We start from the raw sequence: 21,681 nt of genomic DNA, 5'->3' as shown, positions 1-21,681 counted from the left end.
AATACGAAATTTTATTGCTAGAATTAGAACCTTTGAGATTTATACCAAAATTATTGGCCTCTGCACTGAGAAATAATGTATTGAACTGAATAGTGATGACTTCCATGTCTTCTATATGGGTTAGAAGCTTTGGGATAGATCCACTTGATTATGTTTGTAGAAAAGCTAATTATAAAAAAACCTCATTTATACCTAAAGGCATGCTCTCCTGCATATGTACTTTGTTTCCTAAGTACACTATAGTCCTAAATACAAGCTATGTAATTATCATGCATCAATGTTTTCCTCAAATATTACAGCAACTCACTGTCAATTGTAATAAATACTGAAAGTCTTTCTCAGCAAGAGAAAGAGTAGACATTTATTTTGTTCTGGTCATCTTAACAACTTCTTTACTATAGTTTAAAAAAAAAAAGTGAGCTTTTATCGTATCTCTTGTCTGAAATTTAGAATCTGATGAGCATGTGTTGCGAGAAAGGGGCAAAGAGGTTTTGGCAGAAAATAAACAGCATATCAGTCAGTGTAAATGTAACTAGCCCCATGTTGTGCAGCTAGTAGGACAGCTCTGGGTTCCCCTACTTGTGCACTACCTTCTCCAGTTTCAGTTGCTCTTTCTCCTGTTGCTACTTCCAGTGCTACGGCCTTGTATTTCCACTTATTGTTCTCACGGTGAGATGACGCATCAGTAAACCACACCCCAGTAACATCACTGCCTTCCTTCAGAGGAGGTCCTTCTTGGATCGGACATGGTCTGTTTGGCGGAGATCGGAACAATAGGGCACCATCTATATCCTTTTGCAGCTTGGATACTTTAACACTACCTTCAGAGACTGGCATGATTTCATTAATGCCTTCTAAATAAGCATACCACTTTCGAACTGTCGGTTTCTGGGCAATGCCGGCTGGTGGTGCTGTTCCTTTGTGGACCACATCTAGGAGGCGGAAAGGTCCCCGAATGATCACACTCTGTTCTCTTCTTATTTGCTCTGCTCGTTGCAACGCTTGCACTAGGGACAGTAAACCCTTCTCAAGGTCTGAATATCTGCTCTCAGTATCATTAAAGGAGCGAGAGCTAAATTCCAGTGGTCTTTCTGGTCCTGCTGGTCCCTTCTGCCATAAGTTGCAATGAGAACCATGTTCACTGAACCCCCTTTCTACATGGACAGGGGCAGTTGGATGTACAGGACCAAGTTGTTGGAATAACCTTAGCTCCTTTATTAGCAGTTCCAGTGCATTAGTATGTTGGTCAGTCTATTCGCAGGATTTACCCTTTTTGAGCAAATTATAAAGGGGGCAAGCAATGATGGAAAAGCCAGGGATGTGTTTACACCAATAACTTAAAGTTCCCAGAACTTGCTGTAACTCCTTCGCGCTGGATGGATTCTGTCCATGTTCTATTTTTTTCAGGGTATCCTGAGGGACAGAAGCAGCTCCTTTAATCCACCAGACCCCCAGAAATTTAACTTCCTGTGCAGGTCCCTGACACTTTGAGTCTGGAATTTCCAATCCTAAATCAAGTAGTGTTTCTTGGATGTTTTCCGTCATGTCTTTTACACTTTCTTGGCTCTCTCCCCCTATTAGGATGTCATCAATATATTGGTATACCGTACATCCCTGTGAAACAGGAATCTCTGATAGGACTTTAGCTAAAGCATTGTGAGCAATAGTGGGGGAATGTTTGTATCTTTGTGGAAGTCAGTTAAAAGTATATTGGATTCCTTTCCATGTGAATGCGAACCGTGCTTTGTCCTGCTCAAGGAGGGGAATCATAAAGAACATGTCTTTAACATCTAAGGCAGCCATCCAAGAATGGGCAGCTACTTGTATCATTGTTGCAATTTCAGCGATATTCGGAACCACGGCAGTCAGGTGTGCAGTATTGGTATTTAACTTTCGGTAATCTACTGTGAAATGCCATTGCCTGGTTGGTTTCTTTACTGGCCACACCGGTGAATTAGAAGGCGAATGAGTTCTCTTAATGATGCATCTTTTTTACAAATCTAATACCACCCCTTTAACTCCTGCAAGTGCAGCTGCAGGCAGTGGATATTGCTGAACGTTGGTGATTTTAGAGGGAGGTAAAGGTATGGAAGTTTCCAATAGTCTCAATTTCCCCGTGTCCAATCCCTTTTTGCGTCCTACAAAACTCCATACAGTTCCATCTGGAACTTTCCACATTTGCCCACGCAGCACATCAAATCCTAGGAGGTTAGTACGCAAGGCACCCACTAACACTTCTGCCCTAGTCATTCGTTGTTCTCCTGGCAACCAGAGGTTAGTTTTTGCGGTGGGGCATGTTTTTACCACGCCATCAATTCCTGTGAAGTTGACTCTGCGTCGGGTGGGATTTATACCTAGAAGTTGTGCCGTTTTGTTAGTGATTGCAGACGTTTGGGCTCTGGTATCAATAACAAAGTTTACCGACATCTTCCAGGGTCTAACAGGAATGACAATAACAGATTTGGAGTCTTTATGAGAGAGCCATTGAATCGTTAGTACCCGCTGGGCAGGGTGGCTCACTGCCCTCCCTGGGGATAGGAGATTTTTGGCTGGGACTCTGACGAATCAGTCAAGTTACGCTCTGGTGCAGAAGGCACAATTTTCTCATGGCTTGGGGCCTCTCTGGTTAGACTTTTCTGTCCAGCCAAATTATTCCTTCTAGTTAGAGATTGGACCAGTGTATGGAGATCTCCCACAGGGACACCGTGCAAGAATTGTCGGGGTACCTCCAGTTCTAGGCCTTTAAGCCACAACTCATTTTGGTCCTTATCAGGCTTAATCTTTCATCTGATTTAGGGTTTTGAGCATGAGTTTGGACTTGGTGAACCTTTTGGGGGTGTTTGGAGGATTTTTCACTAGTTAGGCTGGCCCAGACCATTCGGCACTTGTATTGGTCTATTTCTTGTACATATTCATTCCAGGTGGGTATGTAGTGACGGTGGCTCTGCTGACAAGTACCCGGAACATCTTGTATGCGATCTTGAGTGCTGACAACAAACAGATTCAGGCAATCAGGAAGGCCATAGATGAGAGGGGCTAATCAATCGGGGTCAACAGGGGCTGACATTGGAGATTTCCGAAATTCCTCTCTGTCATACATGGCTTGCAGACAAGCTGCTTTCCGTATTGCTGCACACAGATCAGTGTAGCCCGTAGCTCTAATCTCTAATGGCTCCCCGCTCTCTCACGGATCCATACCACCTGCCCAATAGGCTGCTCGAGCGGTTGGGGAATAATTATGATCTCCGGGCATAGTAGTTAAAAACACTCCTGGTCCCCAGGAGTGTCCTGCTTCTTCCTCACTCAACATAATTCTATTTCCTCCTTCAGAAGAAACTCACCACACATACTCAACAGCTGACTCTCCTGGCCGCCTTGAATAGTTCTCCCTTATTTTTGCCAACTCTGTTGGTGTCCACGGAACAGTACGCACAGTGGTGTGGACTTCATCATCATCATCAACAGCGGTTTCAGTTTTAACCAGAGGTTGTAAAGGAAAGACTTGGGATTTCAAAGTAAAAGTCCCTTCCGCCTCATCTTCTTCATCGTCCTCACTGTTAGACCAAAAATCTCCAGTCTGGGTTCTGGAATTTGGACAACACATTAGCTTTTGAATTTTGTTGGACCTGGGCCGAAGGCTGCTTTTAAGAGCCCAGTCACCCTTTCCAATAACATTTTAAGTTGGAGATTTTTCACTCCCAAGTAAAGCATTCCATTTTCACACAAGCTTATCAACTTGAGTTCTTAGTTTTTCTCCTGTCTCCTTCTGAAAAGCTAATGATGACTTCAACACCTCATTCTCTGATTTCAGAGTTGCGTCATCTATAGCAGAAATCAGATTAGGAGCAGGGGTTTCCCTAGCTTCTTGTTGTGCACAAGATAGACAGGCGCCTAACACTGCACAAATCACACCCTTGCCTTTCCCACTCTGAGCTTTAGTGAAGCCTGACACTCTTCAATACCTTCTACCACTTTCTTTTCATCCTCACAAAATTTTTGGGCCCACTCGTTCCCAGCCTGGGAAAGGGGCACGATCATATTTTTGCAGCAGTTTATTCATGGCAATCCTGCTGACTATGCCAAATTTCTGTTGCGAGAAAGGGGCAAAGCAGTTTTGGCAGAAAATAAACCCCCTTGCTTTCTAGCACTCCTCACCGAGGTGGGGGGCCAGGTGCGGCTAGGTTTAAATTCTGAGTGATGCCCAATTCACCACTATCAGTCCAATTGCATTTAATATATATTAAACTGTTACAATTTGGATACACTAGTAGTGGACTGCACCTTCAGTCTAGTCACGCTCATGAACTAGCATGGCCACTCTTGAGTCTTTGGTCATGTTCGATGAGAAACTGAAATGACTAGCTACTTAAACAGTGCAGTTTGTTTAAACAACAGATATATAGGTTCTTATGATTGCCGGTGATAAATACACTGTCTGCAAAGCACGTGCAAATAAAAGTATTGTTAAATATACAAAATGCACAACAAAGTTATAAACAATATAGCCTGGCTATAAATGCAGGAGAGAGATTCTCTAGAGAGATTTCTAAGTTTTCCAAGGAAGTGCTTGGTCCAGTCTAAGTCTTACCTAAAGGCGTCCCTATGGGGGGGAAGAAAGGCTCAGCCCATCGACTGGTCCCAGAAGTCAAAGGCAGTCAGTGATGGAGTCCTCCTTGACTTCTCCACGATGGTGTCTTCCCTGATATCCCCTCTTTCTTGGGCTATTTTTATACTATTTTTTACCTTCAAGGTGGAGTTTGAGTGACTTTAGTCATAAATACTTTTATTATGATTGGTGTAAAATTCTCTTGCTTCGTATTTAAAGGGGTAGTTTACGAACAATTCAGGGCACAGATTCAAGGAGGAGTGGTCGCACCTTAGAGGCAGGTAGCCTTTGGGATGGAGGTGTGTTTTGGTATTATAATGACATTATAATGAGCAAAGTTTGCACAAAGGACAGCATTTCATCAGAATCCGACAAAATGTTGGCTCAGGGTACCAAATAGACAGCTTATCGGTTCCATGGTACCATCTCATTCCCGTGTCTGATGTACATCACAGGGCAGGGCTACAGGTCACATTCCGTTCCTTCTCGCGTGTAGCTTCGCAAGAAATATTGTACAGGAAATCGCAGATGTTGAATTCTTCGCATGCCAGCCGCAGCTGTATTCTAACTTAGAAGCCTTTTGATTTTATACCTTTCCTTAATGTGTGAACAATGCTTTATTTTTGACCATTTTAGTAATTGTTCCACAGCATGTGATTACTCTGCTTACTTAAAATAGGGAAAAAAGTACTATATTCCAACTATATTTTTAATACGACACTTACAGACAATTGGATTGGGTAACAGCAAATTATATTAAAGAGTTTATTATATTGCCATCCAAATTGGTATATGATAGATTTATACTCCCACAATCAAGTAAAATACACAGATGAACTGTCTATTGATAGAAGGTAGTTTTGGAATTCTTAGATAGTGACTTTAATACTAGCATTATTGCAGTGTGTAGTTTTTTCTTGACTTAGTTTTCCTCAAATATGCTAGTACACATAATCTATTCAGAAAAAAAATATTAATAGTATCATTTGAGAAAAGTGAAGATGACATGCCTAATAAAAGTGATGACACCTAATCTTCTCTACAGAATATTGTCTGCATCTCAGAACTGTTATCTGTCATTAAACATTTCACTTTGAAGTGTTACAATGCTTTTCTTTTCTGCTTTCAAAACCCATTTTGTTAACTACACTTTATGGTAAATTGATCCTTATATCATACTCTTAGAGAGATAGCCATATGTTCTGAGCTTTTTTTAACTTCCTATTTCATTAATATTGTTGAAGCAATGACTGATTGTTGCATTGTTTAAATATATTAATACTTATAACAATCAGCTTCCATGGCTTTGAAATTAGATTTTAGTGCAGGCAGGGCCATGACGTTTGTGTCTATGTGGACAGCACAGACATTCCCTTCCTCTCCCATGAGTGGTTCGGGTAGCGATGCACTTTGCCTCTTGCTCTCAGATCTATCATAAAACTACCATGAACCTGAGCCCACCTAACAAACATGGTACCTCTCTGTTCTGACAGAGTTAACTTTGATGGGATGTTATACTTCTTGGTTCTCTTGCTTAGGGATGTTTTTAGAATCAGATAGATGTAGATAAGCCTGTTCTCATTTTCAGTGTGTACGCAAGCACCAGAAACACATTTAGATGAGATCAGGACTTGATCTCTTCAAACAGGGTACCGAATCTAGGTACAGTGCTGTGCTCTATTCTTGTCCATTTGAAGAAAAAATACCACTTTTTCAGACTATGGTATCTCACTTTGTTCATCCGGAACAGGTGAGTTATTGAGACAGGCAGCAACCTTGATTTTGTATTAAGTCTAAACTCAACACTCCATTCCAGAAATGACAACAAATACTTTAAGTCAATACCATAATTTAGTATCAGTAAGAGTTAGAACAGCTGTGAAGGATGCTGCAGGCAACAGGTTTATATGTGCTCTTTACCTGGGTCCTGGTCCTATATATGCACAACGGCACTGCATGACACAGATGATACGAGATGTTGAAGACAAACTAACTTTGAACCACTGATCACTGTTGTTCCTAGGGACCAAAGTGACTCCTGCGCTGATGTGTTTTCCATCAATACTATATGGAAATGTGAAAATATTTACTGTTCATTTAGTTAATTGTTTAGTTCTTAAAGTGATTATCTGTTTCACTCTGTTAGCCACTTTCCTACATAGCTCATATGAATTATCTTCAAAGTAAATTACTGTGCTATGTGGTTATAACGATTTTTGACTGTGTTTTGCTTGCCTGTCTTTCCTTTCTGTTTAGCCACAGCCTTGTTTGGAAACCTGTCATTGCTAATGTGTGAGATATTCAGAGCTCTTTTGTGAAGGGGCTTGAGCAAATATCAGAGCATGCATAGACCGTATGCCTGGCAGGGACTTCTGCCACTCCAGATAAATAACATACCCATCATTTTGAGTTTTGGAGATGTGTGATATTAATCCTTGTTTAAACTCTACCAGTGTAATATTTTTAAGGAAGAATGCAATCTGCGTTTTACTGAGTAAAGTTTTTTATTTGTGTGAAGATGATTATTTTCTTTCCTACTCAGGTCACAGCTGTTTATTCATATGAATCAAACACAAGTGAAAAATAGAAGACAAAATACTCACCCCACCTCTTTGTTTCTAGTTCCATGCACATTCTGTACTTTGCGTGACAATGTTTGTGCATGGGACAGCTGCGTTGCAGCCCTAATGATCTGCCTTTGAAATGTTTGAGAGTGAGTGATGTTGCCATCTAGTGTTTAACGAACAAAGAAAATAAGATATTTGATCTAAATGCATACTACAGATGAGAAAGCTTGCTTCCATTCTTTGAGACTTCCTTGGCAATCTTAGAGACCTAATTGTTGTTTTTTTTTTAAATCTAATCTTAAGCATTTTATTACTAACAAAAATGTGCCATGTCATGCCTACTATAGGTATTTAAGGTCTTTAACAGGTCTAGTGTTTTTGATCTTTTATTAAGCAGCAAGGTTTGGAGAAAGTAACAAATACATTCAGAAGAAGACCTATTTTACCAGAACTGAAGGGGTGTGTCAGTACTGAAGTACCACTGAAGTGAGCCTCTGGGACCCCAGCCCTGACCTTCGCATAAAGGATGCATCTTTATAGTAGGATCTTATTGCACTAAATGTGCACATTATTTATTCTCACAATTATTCCAGTCTATGAATGTAATTTCTGGAATGGAAGAAAAAATTCATAGTGATTTAGACATCATGGATCTGATCCCAACCTCCTCATCTAGATGAAATTCCCTACAGCATTAAAAATTCCAGCTGAAGAATTGGTGCAGGTTTAGTATTTCAAAGAGTAACTTTATGCAGTTGATGTATTTATGGCAGCTACTGTTGTTATGAACAGGAAAACAAGAAAAATATCTTTGTTCAGTAGAGTATTCGATGAAAGCATAATCTTTGAAGATTCATTGTGAAGTACATTTCCTGGTTGCTTTTAGGCAACTTTTTTCTGTGACTGCGAGGATGCTTATCAGGGTTCCCTGTGTGAAGAATTTGACGCCTGTCAGAGCCAGCCCTGTCAGAACAACGCAACCTGCACCGACGTAGCACAGAAACACGACGGGAACAACTTCACCTGCAGCTGCCCGCCCGGTAGGTTTTGTATTCCGCTTTGAATAATGCATTTTTGTTTTAACATTCGGGCATATCTTTTGCAGAGCAGTGAACTGTGCAACTTCAGGTACTAGGAAAGGAAGAAAATACAACAACCACATAAGGGTAGTTTTTAAAAGGCTGTGGAAGATTCTTCATCTGTGAACAATGCCATTGAAAGCGCACATCTGAGACATAACATAATGAGTGAATTATTCATAACTAATAGAACTTCACCTACTAAGAAGAGATGATGGAAACCTAGTTTACATCAGCTTTTTCTTGATCGTTTTTTTTTTTTTCTTTTCAATATAGATTTTATGTATACATTATAACTAACCTTTTACTAAACATGCTTTCATTATAACTAGTAAACTCTTTTCTTCAGTTGCACCAATCAATTGGAAGAAAATTCTCTCCACACTATGCAGTGGTTGGATTTTTTCCTCAAATGAGCGTAAATTTTGAAAACTCTTAAAAATTAATAAACTAAACTGAGTAATTTGTGGGCTTGATTAATAAGTGTCTGAGTTCTCTGAAGTGATTTTAAGAACATTTGCTTCAAAAATTTGATCAAATGAATATAGAAATATAAATTGAAATTAAAATTAAACTAAATACAATGATCATATGCTGGAGGGTAAATTAAAGATACATGCTGACAGAAAAAAACCTTACTTAAATGGCTATTATAGAAAACTTTGTTATCTGAACTTTAAATCTCAAAACCAAACTCAATTATCATAATAGAACAGTTACTTCAATATATATTTTCTAAAATTATTTAAAAATAAAAGTTGGCTAACATTAGGATTAATAGCAGATAGTTTAGTAGTTTATTTTCCTTCCTACAAACATTTTACTGTACACTTTCATTTCTGTAATACTGGTCAGCTGATATTAGAGAGAAAGGGGACTTACCTGAACAAGAAAAAAAGTGTGTGTGGGGGGAAGGGCGGGGCAGAAAAAGCCACCAAAATCCGAAGATGGTTCCAGAATAGGCCCTAAGATCTGCAGAATATAAAAGCTACATCATAAAAAGCAGATGGAGAAATTAATGATTTTTTTCAGGTTTCTAGTGGTTGTGTCTAAATGGTTATTGACTGGCTTCAATGCTGGGTGGGTATTTGTGTGCATTAAATATATATAAAAGGTAAATGTAGCAATACTTCCTTTATTCTGCTCCAAAGCAGGATCACGGAGTGGGTGTTCTGATATTCGCTTAAAGATGGGAATGTTCTTATTCTTTACCCTAACACATGTCAGCAGAGGTTAGAGAAACTTTTAGCTGCACTGGCCTGAAAAATGACTGAGCCAGAAGCGGGCGGATGCAAGTGATGCTTTAATGGGGCTGTCATGTACTGTCCTCTGAACTGTTTTGTGGTCTTTGCAGTTCAGAAAATAAATCAGCAATGGCAAATTATTAAGGCCCCTTCATTCTCTCCAAAGGCCAGGGCGTTTCCTTTTAATTATACCTTCTCTGCCCCTAGGACTTCCACTTTTTCTTTCTTTGCTCAAAGTCACTATAGCGTATGTGCATCAAGAAAGGGATTTATATTTGTATTTTTACATAATGACCTGGATTTATACTGCCCTGAAAATAAACTGTGAATTTATTATGCAGGTGTACTCTATTCTATTTCATAAATTTGCCAAGGGATCAACTGTCACTTTAACAAGATATGTAAATACAGTTGAATAATGATTTATATATGAGAAGAGAAAGATCAGAGTGGAACAAACTTCAAATGTTTGACCAATTCCTACCATTACTGTCGTGTTGAATACGGTTGATTGGTGATTCTTCTGGATTTTGACAAGGAGTTTCCAATTAGAAAAGAAAAAGTATTTTTGTTTGTTGCGTTTGTATTGTTTGCTTTTATTGAGATAGCTATCTTGGAAATTGTTCTACATCAAGTACTATTGGGCTTATTTTCTTTTTTCAAATTCTATACTTCTATATATACTTCTATACTTCTATATGTCCCTTAGTAAAGCAAATTTTATCTTATTTCTGTAATGATATAAATTCCTGGTTGTTGGGGTTTTTTTGGTATTATAATCCTAGATGTCTGCATCAAGTCCTTATGTATTTTTCTAAAATCTGGCCTCACCATATTTTTAAAACTTCCTTATGAGTTAGAAATGTAGTCACTATTAGGGACAGGCATTTCAGTTGCTCACTTCATAAAGTGTTAACACGATTGGAGAAAAATGGACACCATGAGTTGACAGGAATCAATGGCTAAGATTATGAAAATTTCTTGAAGAAAATTTATTTCTCTTACGTATTTTGGAAATAAAATATGTTTCTATTGATGTTTTTACTGTCTTTTAACTTTGGATTTTAGCCTTTCCATTAAAAAACTCTTTCTCAAAAATATAGCTTATGCCTTGTTATTTTCATAATTGTTTCTTCTCTGTGTCTCTAGGACAATTCTTAGCTCCTATTGGGGAAAAAAATGATGTCAAAATTCTAAATATTTCCTTCTACATAACTCCTCCTACTTCTCATGGTATAAAACAAAGCTAACAATAGATGGAATGAAATATTTGGTTTCCATATGTGAAGTCTTCCCTTCGAATGACAGTGTAATTAAGTCTGAAAATCCTCAGTAAGCCAAATACAGTTAACTTCATTTATTAGATTCTGGAACTTGCAAGGTTGTGCTCCATGGCCTTCACACACTATGTTTAGGTTTATCTTTTAAGTATTTTAAAATAATTTTTCTTAATTTTTTTAATAGTAAATGTCTATTGTTATTCAGGTGGCTTGATCATCGTTAATTTCAGTGGCTTGTGCTTCTATCGCAACTTTTTTCCCCCAAATTTGTGCCCAGACAACAAAAAATAGACAGGAAAACTAGCTGTTTTCATATAATTGTGAATTTTTAAAAAATATACCTTTCATATGGAAAAATATTAAAGAAAATGGTAAATAAGAGTTTAGTTATCATAGATGTCTCCATATGCCATTTTCAGAAACATTTCTATGTGAATAGGATCATGTTTGCCAAATCTTGATAGAAGGAAATGTTATAAAGATAAGCATCAGCAAAAAATGAACAGGTATAATGATTCCTAAAGTGTATCTCACCACAAAAACTGCTTCCCTCGCTCCCCTGTGGTGATTGCTTAGCAATTGTAGCACTTGTGACATATTTGCTTTGAAACTCCAGAATCATATTCTCTTTCAGATGGACAAAACATGCCCTATAGATAATAATAAGATGGGACATTCATTTTTGTAAAGCTGACATAAAGTACCATCTCTTTTTTCCGCAAGCAATAATGACAATTGGAGGAAGTCAGACTCTTGTAGCAAGCATCAGAGCAGCACAATCATTTCTGCCTTTCTTCTGCCAAGGTTCTTTTGGATAAATGTTGAATTCCAGGGTAATTTTTAGCTTTCACAAACTTGGTAACAGTTTGAAGATGGAAAAATGCTTAAACGAGTTAAGCATATTCAATACTGTGTTATGATTCATAAAAATAATAAGCTGAACGTGAGAACTTGAAAAAATATGAAGCCTATATATGAAAGAAATCAGTTGATGTAGTCTTCTATAATACTTCATTGCTGTTTTAGTGAATTTTGTGTGCATTTGAATTAGAATTATAGAAAATCACTAGCTATCCAGAATGAGGCTGATGTTCCTCCGAGTGTCTCGATCCGGTCCGGAGGAGCCACGTCATGAGAGCACAGCTCTGGTTTTCCACCTCATTATTTTTCCTCAGTTTAGGTGCTTTATGGGCATTAATCTGGATACAACATACAACAAAGTTTCTTTTCTCAGGTTTTGCTTTGCAGAAAATGGGATCACAATACAGCACATAAAAGCAGTAAGGTACACAGAGAGGAGAGTCTTGTACATCCTTTTCTACAGCAGTGCTCCAGCAACTCCAAATATAACAATCTATGCTGAGAGCTATTTTATGGTGACATCAATAGATTTGAACAGGTTTAAGTATTAGCTCGCCCAAAAGACTTCTAAATCTTAATTTTGATTGCATTAAAATGTATTATTTAATCAAAATAAGAATATTCTTTTCTTTTTCCATTTTCTCCACTGCATAAGCAAAATCCTAGTCCAGGCATGTCCTCTATCTCACCTTGGGGTCTTTGTCTCAGATACCTGTTCACAGCAGCATATAAACAGTGTCACCTAGTCATAGCTTACTGGTCTTTAACACCAGCCATTGTGTTAAACATGCTTGTTATGGAAGATATTTGCAATTTTATGTAGGGCTCCATTTAAAAAAGAAAACATCTCTGTGTGTAGTTGTATCTTCAGTCGTTCATCCAAGATAGTTTCTTGGAGATAAATAAAAATTAGAAAGGGGAATGTGTGGTATTTGTTAAGGAATTTAAGTTTGGAGTATTTAATCATTTAGATTGTATTTTGTAAGTTTGTTCATTTTTTGGGGATGTGTTATAAGACATCAGACATATGGAACACAGCAAACTGATGGTCAAATAGTACAGTACACACAATCTGTAGCTTGTGAACTCAGAGGAGCTTATTTGGAAGAGTTTGCAACTGTGCTGAGCAGTTCTTCACAGCTCCCACTTAAAATAAACACTCTTTTTGAATCCCAGAAGTAGGAGCAAATGACAGTCATTCAGCATATGCACAAATAATTCATAATGTCAAGTCTTGTTTAAAGTCTTGCTAGAGATTATTGACTTGAGATTCAAGATGCGTTTGAAAACCCGTCAAAAATGACTTCTATTTTGGTTATATGAGAACCCAGAACTAACCTCCATTATACTAGTTTTGTCAGAATATTGCTGCTGGTAAAATACAATTGATATAATCTCTAGATTTCCACTACTTATTTATATTTCTCTAGTGAAGCATAAATTCTAATTAAAAATCTCATTTTATAAGAAATTAGAAGGCTGCCCTGGATTCTATTTCTAGGTTCTATTCTATTTGGTTAATTTTATTCAAGAAAACTAATGGTATTGTTTGAATCACCTAGTAATACATTTAGTGATAAAACATAATTTTCGCTATATTTTCTGAACGTTGTGTGTTGTTTTGTAGGTTACACTGGAGAGTTGTGCCAGTCAGAGATTGATCATTGCATCCAGAAGCCATGCCAGAATGGAGGTACCTGCTTGTCCAACGTCAATGGATTCAGTTGTCAGTGCCCAGAAGGTAAACAGCAAAGCCCTCTCTAATACCTCATACAAATTGGTGTTTTGTGGGGTGCACTTAGTCTAAATTTGCAGTTATATTTATATATATATTCTTAAATATTTTAAAAATTGTACCTTAGGCCATAATTGCAAGCAGAACACCCCCACCATGAGAAATCTTTGTATAATTAGCAATAGTATATAGAGTATGGTAGGAGCTTAGTGTTTCAGTGCATACGTGGCACAGAAATGTTCGCTCATTCTCTGACACCTCTTCAGTAGAAATCAAGCTCCAGCACTGTAGGAAAGGTGGATCTGAGGAGCCTTAGGGTGTGCTCTGATTTTTGTGTTGTCCAGCCAGTAAATGTGTGAGAAAAGATGCCTCCCTTGTAGTATTTGCTTATTTCTGCATATGGGTCAGTTGGCTAAAATGTGTGTAAGAGCGATAATTCAAAACTGAAGGAATGATTTCAGTCCCCCAAAGTTTTAATTCATTCCCCTTTCTATTTGGACTTATTTCTTTCTCTGCATGAAAGCTTTTCAGTGATTCTCACTGGTACACACCGTAAATGCAACTTTGTGAAATGAGGACACTATGATGCTAAAATGTACGTTTTCGTAACTGACAGAAATGGCAGATGCCTAAATTGCTCATAAAAAAATTATCAGGAAGGAAAGCTCTCAATTATGAAACCTTCTCTTAGTTATTTTTAATAAAGATTAGAACCTTGAACTAATTATATTTCTGTTCTTACTTTATCTGTGGATGTTGTTTTTATTCTGTCAGGACCTTATGCTCACTTTAAGGTACAAGTCTTTGATAAGTGTTCTGGTAACACACACTTGCTTAATAATGAAAATTATTTGTGATTTCTTTAGACTGGTTCCTTGCTTTTCTAGAGTGTTATGCTGTAATGAGTGACCCACTTAGCAGCTGTGTTGAAATACAGACACTGACATTTTGACAGCAATGCAGATCTTGCATTTGGAAGAACTTTGAAAATTGTTTGCCTTATAACTAGTAGCAAAATTCAGAGAGAAAATTATTACATGTTAGACTTGGTCAAGAATTTACTTGCATTTTTCTTAGGAAGTCTGTTCAAGTATCTTTAAGGATGCTTGGCAGGAAATGATCTTTGCAATAATTAATGCTTGGAAAAATAGCTACTGGGATTTTTTGTTGTTTTAGAACTGCTGCATTTGTGTGTGGCATACCTTAATTGCTTGCGCCTGATGACCTATTAATCAATATGCTGACCATTTCTCAACTTCTCTCCTACTGCCATTGGAGACGCTGGCCACGGGACAGGGTTACTGGTGGGTTGAGGTCCCCCGCTGCGGGTGTGCTGTGGTGCTGCGGCTGGGATACAGTGCCTGTAGCATAGCTCGTCAGTGCCCTGCTGAAAGGCATTTATGCCTCGGTTGCGGTGCAGGGTTATGGCTGCTCTCCTGCCCAGGGAGCTCCTGCCAGCGGCAATTAGCCTGTGAATGGAGCGGGCCGGCTGCCAGCTCCGTGGGCCTGGCACTGCCGCAGGCAGCCATGCTGCTCTCGCAGGAGCACCACCTGGCTGTGCCAAGGGCCCCGCACCGGTCCCTGTGCTGTGAGAGAGATCTGGAGCACGGGAGAGGAAAACCTTCCCTTCATCTCCCTCCAGAGATGTTTTCTCCAAAGGGAGTGACTGAGCGGTTGTTTGATGTGCCACTGCTTGACGTGTGGCATTCTTACTCACAGCAGCTTTTCTGCTGCAGAACAAGCAACTCACTTGCACTTCTCTTTTCTCAGTTTTACTCACGTTTGGCTATCTCTGTGTTGTGTCACTTGTCCTGCGGTCTTGTTGCCTGCTTTGTTTCTTGGATATTTGTCTTCTGCGCCTTTCTTTGCCACTGATCCATATTTGTGTTTGAGAAGTTTCCAGTTGTTTCTGTTGCGTGCTGTGCTTTAAGTAGGCTTATTTTGGCACTGTCGTTCTACCATCTTAGTATTTAGGCTGCACGCTTTGCTCTTTTTCCTTCAGGGCACGTTGGTACCATTTTCTTAGTATTCTGATATTTTTGTTTGTTGGCACTTCTGTTCTTATTATGTGTTACAAACCTGTGCTCCTTTTCTGCTTGGGGTCTTGAGGTTTCTGGCTTTTCCTTAAAGAAATGTTTTTTGACCCTTCCAGAGGAAAGAAAAAATAATATTTAGCAACTTCAAGAAGCTGCTAAGTACTCAGAGACTTTGTTGATAGGCAAACATGCTTTTTGGGTTTTTTGTGGGGGAAAATTTATGTGCAGAGTTACCAGTTCTAGTCTCCCAGTATCACTTGTTTCCAAGAGCAGCCATGTTGTAGAGCGAAGAGAGAACCGGGGGAAGGGCCGTTACTCTTATTGCTTATTTGTACCACTAGTATGCTCACATTATGAGTGTTTTCAAAAAGCACTGGGGCAGCACAAGAAATAATTTTACTGAAATACACTTAAAACTCTTGTTAGAATCAGTTTTTGTACATTGGTCTGTATTATTTCCAAAGTAAAAAAAAACACCTTTGGAGGGAATAGCAAGTTTCAGAAATCACTATGTGGACTTCCCAGGGTTATTTCCCCTCGAAAGAATAGTGGTGTATGCGCCGTATCTGATTCTCAGTCACTTGGATATGACAAAATCGTTTTTAGGTTTGCAGGAGCAAATGTTATCTCATGTGCATGGTTGCTCTTCTTGAGTGAGCCTGTGGTAACTCAACAGCAGCCCAAAGGTTCTCCCTGGCTCCCTAATAATTACCATTGTTTCAGAGAGCAGATGCTTCCCATGAAGTTACGTAGCTGTGCTTCCCACTCCCCTTCCTCACCATAAGGAGGGGAGTGAGTTGGTGCAGAAGTGACACAGTCTGTCTGCAGGGGCCAGTGCTAGTGCTCTGGAGTAGCCTAATGGGCGTTTTAGGTAATAAGGGCTTTTCCATCTTCTTCTGGAAGATCTACTATGCCAACGAGCTCAGGAATTCAGATATTTTGTGGAGGGAAAGAAAGGGTTGATTTAACAAAATATATTTGTTATATATAACAAAATATGTTGTCTAAATTTACTAATGACTGCCTCTCCCATGATTCTGCTTTCTTCTTTTGAGGTGGTATCCTCTCATAGAGGCATATTTTGAGAGGGGTTTTTTTGGGTTTTGAAGAGATTTGGTTATTTTTGTAAATGCAACAAAGAATAGTTAATTGAAAATTGCAGATGCAGTCACTTGCAGATTTGCTATTTTTAGCATGTCCTCAAATTTTCCATTTAAAAAAAACCTCTACCAAAACCCCATGACAGGCTTCTAATTTAAGCGAGGTCTCTTGCTCTGCTGCTATTCTCCTGCTGTGCTTGATAGTAATTGCTTGTTGAGAAGAGGCCTTTCTTTTTGTAGTGCTAATTCAGCACAGTGGGGGAAAGGTAGCCAAGGAGCTTATATATGCGTGAAACCTAAAATACTGGAGATATAATGTGGTTAGCCAGAAAAGGATAAGAGAAGATGGAAAGCATCACAAAGGGAAAAGAAAAAGATGGTAGAATAAGGAATGAGATGGAAACAATGAGGAATGGCATCGAGATTGTGCATTTCTTTTAGAAATGAGATCGGCAGTTCATGAAGAAGCATGTGATAACTTACAGAAGGTGAGATCTGAGGCACTGAAAAAGCAGCCTAAATTGGATGTGAGCATTTCATGATTATTCTCTGGACAATTTTACTGTCTTAAGAGTCCTAATATAAAGAAAATTTCTTCATGCTTGCAGATTTAATTTTCTGTAGATTTTAATGTCCAAAATATGTCAGAAAATAAACTGCTATCTGAAGTTGTTGAGTCAAATTGTATTAAAGAGAAAATTGGATTTTATACTCAAATTTATAATGAAGAAGCTTAAGATATACTTAGGACGGAAGAATTTGTTCAAAATTTTGACTTTCTGTTATTGTGAAGCGGACGTTTGTTATGTACTTACTTACAATGGGGTAAGGATCTTTGATCATCATCTTTGAAATTTCATGATAATAAACATGTATTTAGCAAATATTACCATCAAATTATCATGCAAAGAAATTTCCAGACATTCTAAACCCCTACACATAGTAAATATTTATCAACCTGAACATGGATATTTGAAATGTATTTCCATATATAGAATGATTCCATAAATATCCATATTACTCTCTCCTCTGATTTTCTTTCACTTGGTAATGTATAACAGTACTGTATTGCCAGTAATATCAATTCATTTTATTTGAGGTACTGCTCTTCATTTTATAAATTCGGTTACTTCATTTTCTTTAAATCACTGAGAAATTATGTACATTCTCAAAGCGCCCTGAAGTGGAATTCAATATAAAGATAATATAAATAGCTGGATGGAATAAGCAAATGTAATTACAGTAAACGTTTTAATGATGGAGAAACCACTTATCCTTGCTTACATAGCTATGACATTCATTGAAATCTTTGTTAAAAGTAAAAAAAAAAAAAGAGGATGTAAATGGTCTGATTGTGTGATGAGGAAATGCAAGTTTCACTAATCTGTTCCTTTTGTAAAGTTGGTAGAATGAAAGACTTATATATACTTGTACACATACACATTTTACATATTTTAAACATTTGGAGAGCCTTTGCTAATTTTTTTAATAGTATCATAAGATACTAGTAGAATAAATTGGTAATGGAAAATATTTTTGAACAAAACCAGATAATAGTGAGCAAAGTGCAGATCAGTTGTTATAACAAAGAAATAAACTTCTATTGCAAGATGTTTCTGAAGTTCTGTTACATGCAATATTAATGTCCTGATGATGTGCACAGATGAACCGCATTCAGTGTTATAGGAAGACATTAATCTTTGATAAAAATAGCAAGCATTCAGCTGGCTAACAACATGAAACAGGCTTGGATTCTTGGGACTTTGCTTCTTTCTATGTGCTGAGGTCACCTGCTCTGACAGAAGTGGCAGAAATCTTTTAATTCAGATTAATAGATTTTTTGAAAAGTACTCCTCAGCAATAATGGATTTCATAGCCAACCTGTTGAAGGAGATAGAGATAAAACAATGTTATGATTAGGAGTTTAACATCTAGATTACTTGAAATTCACATTTCAGGACTCATTTTATTTTATTATTGGCAATTTGATTTGACTAGCTGAGGTAACTACAGCTAGGCTGCATGTTGACCAACAGTGTCCTGAAATACCTGCAGGTATTTCTGGAAATACTGGAAGGCAGCAAGTTTATGAATGCTTTTATTGTAGTTTCTGTGATTTAGAAACGTAAAGTTCGACGGCTATAGATGATGGTACGTTGTGATTCATATGTGTTGATTTGCAACAGCAGCTAGAAAATGCACATTGTCACCATGAATTTTAATTGACTGGGAGAACAGAAGTTATTTGCCTAGATTAAGAATAGTTTAAGTTTCAAGGTCTTCACTTTTTCTGGGCTTCATTGTTCACATAGAAGCCTTTTTCTGTATTATATCTTGCAGATTTGATTCTAACTCCTTTAGGTTTATGTACAATAAACCTATTTATTATCTTGATTCCAGGAAACTAGGTCACACAGCTGTTGCATATGGAAGTTTTCCCAAGGATACTGGTGATTAGTGAATGCAGAATCCTACATATTGCCATAAGAGAGTTTAATTTACCTGAAGAACATTTTGTTGTTAATTAAAAAATTTTATGGCTGTTTAGTTTATGGTACTTTCTGCTCATCGAATGTTTTTACCTGGCATCTTCTCAAATTCCTCCTATCTTTAATAGACTTCTCCTTAATGCCATAACGGGTTTACCCTCTGTTCTTCTTTATCTGTTAAAATTTAGCTAGGGTGAATTTAAATCAAAATCTTACAATTACATTTTAATGATTTCTTGTTTTGTTATGATGAGTATCTTTTTTCCTCTTTACAGAATTCCAGTGAAAATCCAGCAGACATCTATTTCCTCATAAAACAGTTTTCTAGGGAAAATAATAAATTTCCCATATTTCTTTTAGTATTTATCCCCGTATTTCAAATCTAAAGGTTTTTTAATCCCCAGCCCTAGCAATTCACAGGCTTAATTTTTCACATTAGTGTAATTCTTGGAATTAGGTCTAACACAACATTCAGGCAAATTGATTGTTCCGCAGGCTGTATAAAAAGCAGTTGTACAGTATCTTCAGAAAATGTTTAACTTCCTTGATTTGTACATGGCTCTCTTGCTTTCAATAGCCAAATAATTAAAACCCCAGTAGGATGAGAAATCTGGCTTTTATCCAGAGCTTTTCTATCTCTGAAAACATTTTCTGATCTGGTTTCTATCATTGCCCTCGAGGACTGTAGCAATATGAAGAATATGACCTGACTTAATAATTTTATTCTTCTTGACAACTAGTCAAATGGTCTAATTCATGTAAGCACTAATATTGTTTTGTGTTTTTTAGCAGTATAAGTCTTTTCTAATATCGCCTTTTCCCTTTACCTTCTGCATTATCCCTTTGTTAAATTTTGCATTCAGATCTTTCAAATCACCGGTAGTCTTTACATTTCAGTCATGTCCTTATTACACCAAAAATGACCAAAATAATTTATCTTCAATTCAGATATGCAACTACTGCTGCTTTGAGTATTTTCAGTCATTTAACTCATATGTAAAACTTAAACTTCCAGAGTCAACAAAACGCATTTCACAGTGCAGTCAAAGATAGCACAAGGGCAACATGTTTTAGTGTATTTTAAACCTGCATATGTTCTTGAAGTGCTTTGTCACTTGAAACATTAGCCATCTGCCAGTAAGCTTCTCTTTGTAGGGAAGATTATTGCAAAGGTTGTAGTGAAGCAGCATTAGTGTCATTGTGTGACCTCAGATCTCCTTGATCCTTTTCAATCCTGTTTCAGAGTTAGTGTAGAGATTTCACTGGACTCATTGGCTGATCTCCTCTTGGTAATAGTTAAAAGTCATTGCAGATTCTTTTAAATCTGTCCAGGATTTTGATACTAGTACAGGCTTTTTTAATTTGTCAGCAAACCGTTGCTGGAATTAGATTCTTGATTTTAGGTTTTTCGTTCTTTTCAGTTTCTTGTGGTTACGCAGTTATCACCTACAGGGGGGACCTCTAATATAGGATTGCACAATATTTGTTTTTAAGCTCTCCTTCTTCAACACTGGTGTGCAGGTGGTCCCAATAAAGCCCCTGAAGCAATCTGAGCCATAGGACAGCAAAATGGAGAGGGCAGAAGGCTCTTGCTTGTTCTCTGCCTGTGCCCTACCAGACCTTTTCTTCCTGGTCTATCACTGAGTTACTTATGAATAAACTGTTAAAAGTTCAATCTGTAGGTTGTTTCTTTTATTTATTACTTTTTTTTAAAATAAGATTATTTTTTTTTCTCCTTATTCCATAGCTCTGGCATAAGATTTATGAACATATGAGGGAAACATGGCTTTTTAAGTCATTTGTCCAGGACCTGATATTCTGAGGATGCTCCTAAAATCCTGCTGCCAACAGTGCCCAAGAATATCCTAATTTGGTCTGGAACTCACAGGGCAGCTGGGACATTTCCATCTTCTTTTTAGTTACAATAATCTAAGTTTTGTTAATTCTCTGAGTAGATCCCTGTTGTACATTTTGTGTGGGTTACTCGTCTTTGTTTAATATCCATTTCCCTCTCTTTCTGATGCAGTTCACTGAGATTTTGTGGATCTATAAAAGATGGAGTTTGTCTCCTTGAGGAAGCCCTCAGGATATTTAAAGTTAATTGCTGGTCTCATTTTTTTTTGGGGGGGGGGTGGGGGTGGGGGCTGGGAGTGTGCGTGCTGGAAACTTTAACATCTTTAGGCTGATCATCTCAGCCCTCACTCACTCTTCAGGTCTTGGAGCTCAGTCAAGTTGAGCTCAGTTCCCTAGATCTTTCTGGCCCAAGTTTTCAATAAACCTAATTATTAAGAGCAAACTATAGAATTTAAACCTTTTAGTAACTGTTTGGGGGGTTTTTGTTATGCTTTAAAATACAAGTTTGTCTATTTTTTATGCGCTTGTTTTCAGAAATGCAAACTCCTGAATTGCTAACCATGATTCCAGTGCTAGAACTACAATTAAACAAAGTTTAAACTCACCTGAATGCGAATCATGAATAATTAGAAATGAAAGAAAGTCAAAATGCCCTGAAATCACCATCCCTAGAGGTATTTAAGGAACGTGTAGATTTGGCACTTCAGGGCATGGTCTAGTGGCAGAGATTGTAGGGGTTTTTTTTTGTGTGTGTATGGTTGGACTCGATGATCTCAAAGGTCCTTTCCAACCATGAAGATTCTGTGATTCTATGAAAGTAACACATCTGT

At 37.8% G+C, this 21,681-nt stretch overlaps 1 protein-coding gene across 1 annotated transcript in view; it reads left to right on the top strand.

Moving 5' to 3' along the window:
• The window catches only part of DNER (delta/notch like EGF repeat containing), a 136,508-nt gene that overhangs the window by 85,643 nt on the left and 29,184 nt on the right, over positions 1-21,681 (top strand). The window contains exons 6-7 of the mRNA XM_074590885.1: positions 8,060-8,213; positions 13,265-13,378. Coding sequence (XP_074446986.1) covers positions 8,060-8,213; positions 13,265-13,378 — 268 coding nt within the window. The remainder of the gene's footprint in view (positions 1-8,059; positions 8,214-13,264; positions 13,379-21,681) is intronic.

The sequence above is a fragment of the Larus michahellis genome, chromosome 6 (assembly GCF_964199755.1).
Source record: "Larus michahellis chromosome 6, bLarMic1.1, whole genome shotgun sequence".
In the NCBI taxonomy this organism is placed as follows: Eukaryota; Metazoa; Chordata; class Aves; order Charadriiformes; family Laridae; genus Larus; species Larus michahellis.
Note: the sequence above shows the minus strand (reverse complement) of the source record. Positions and strands in the feature narration are given on the sequence as shown.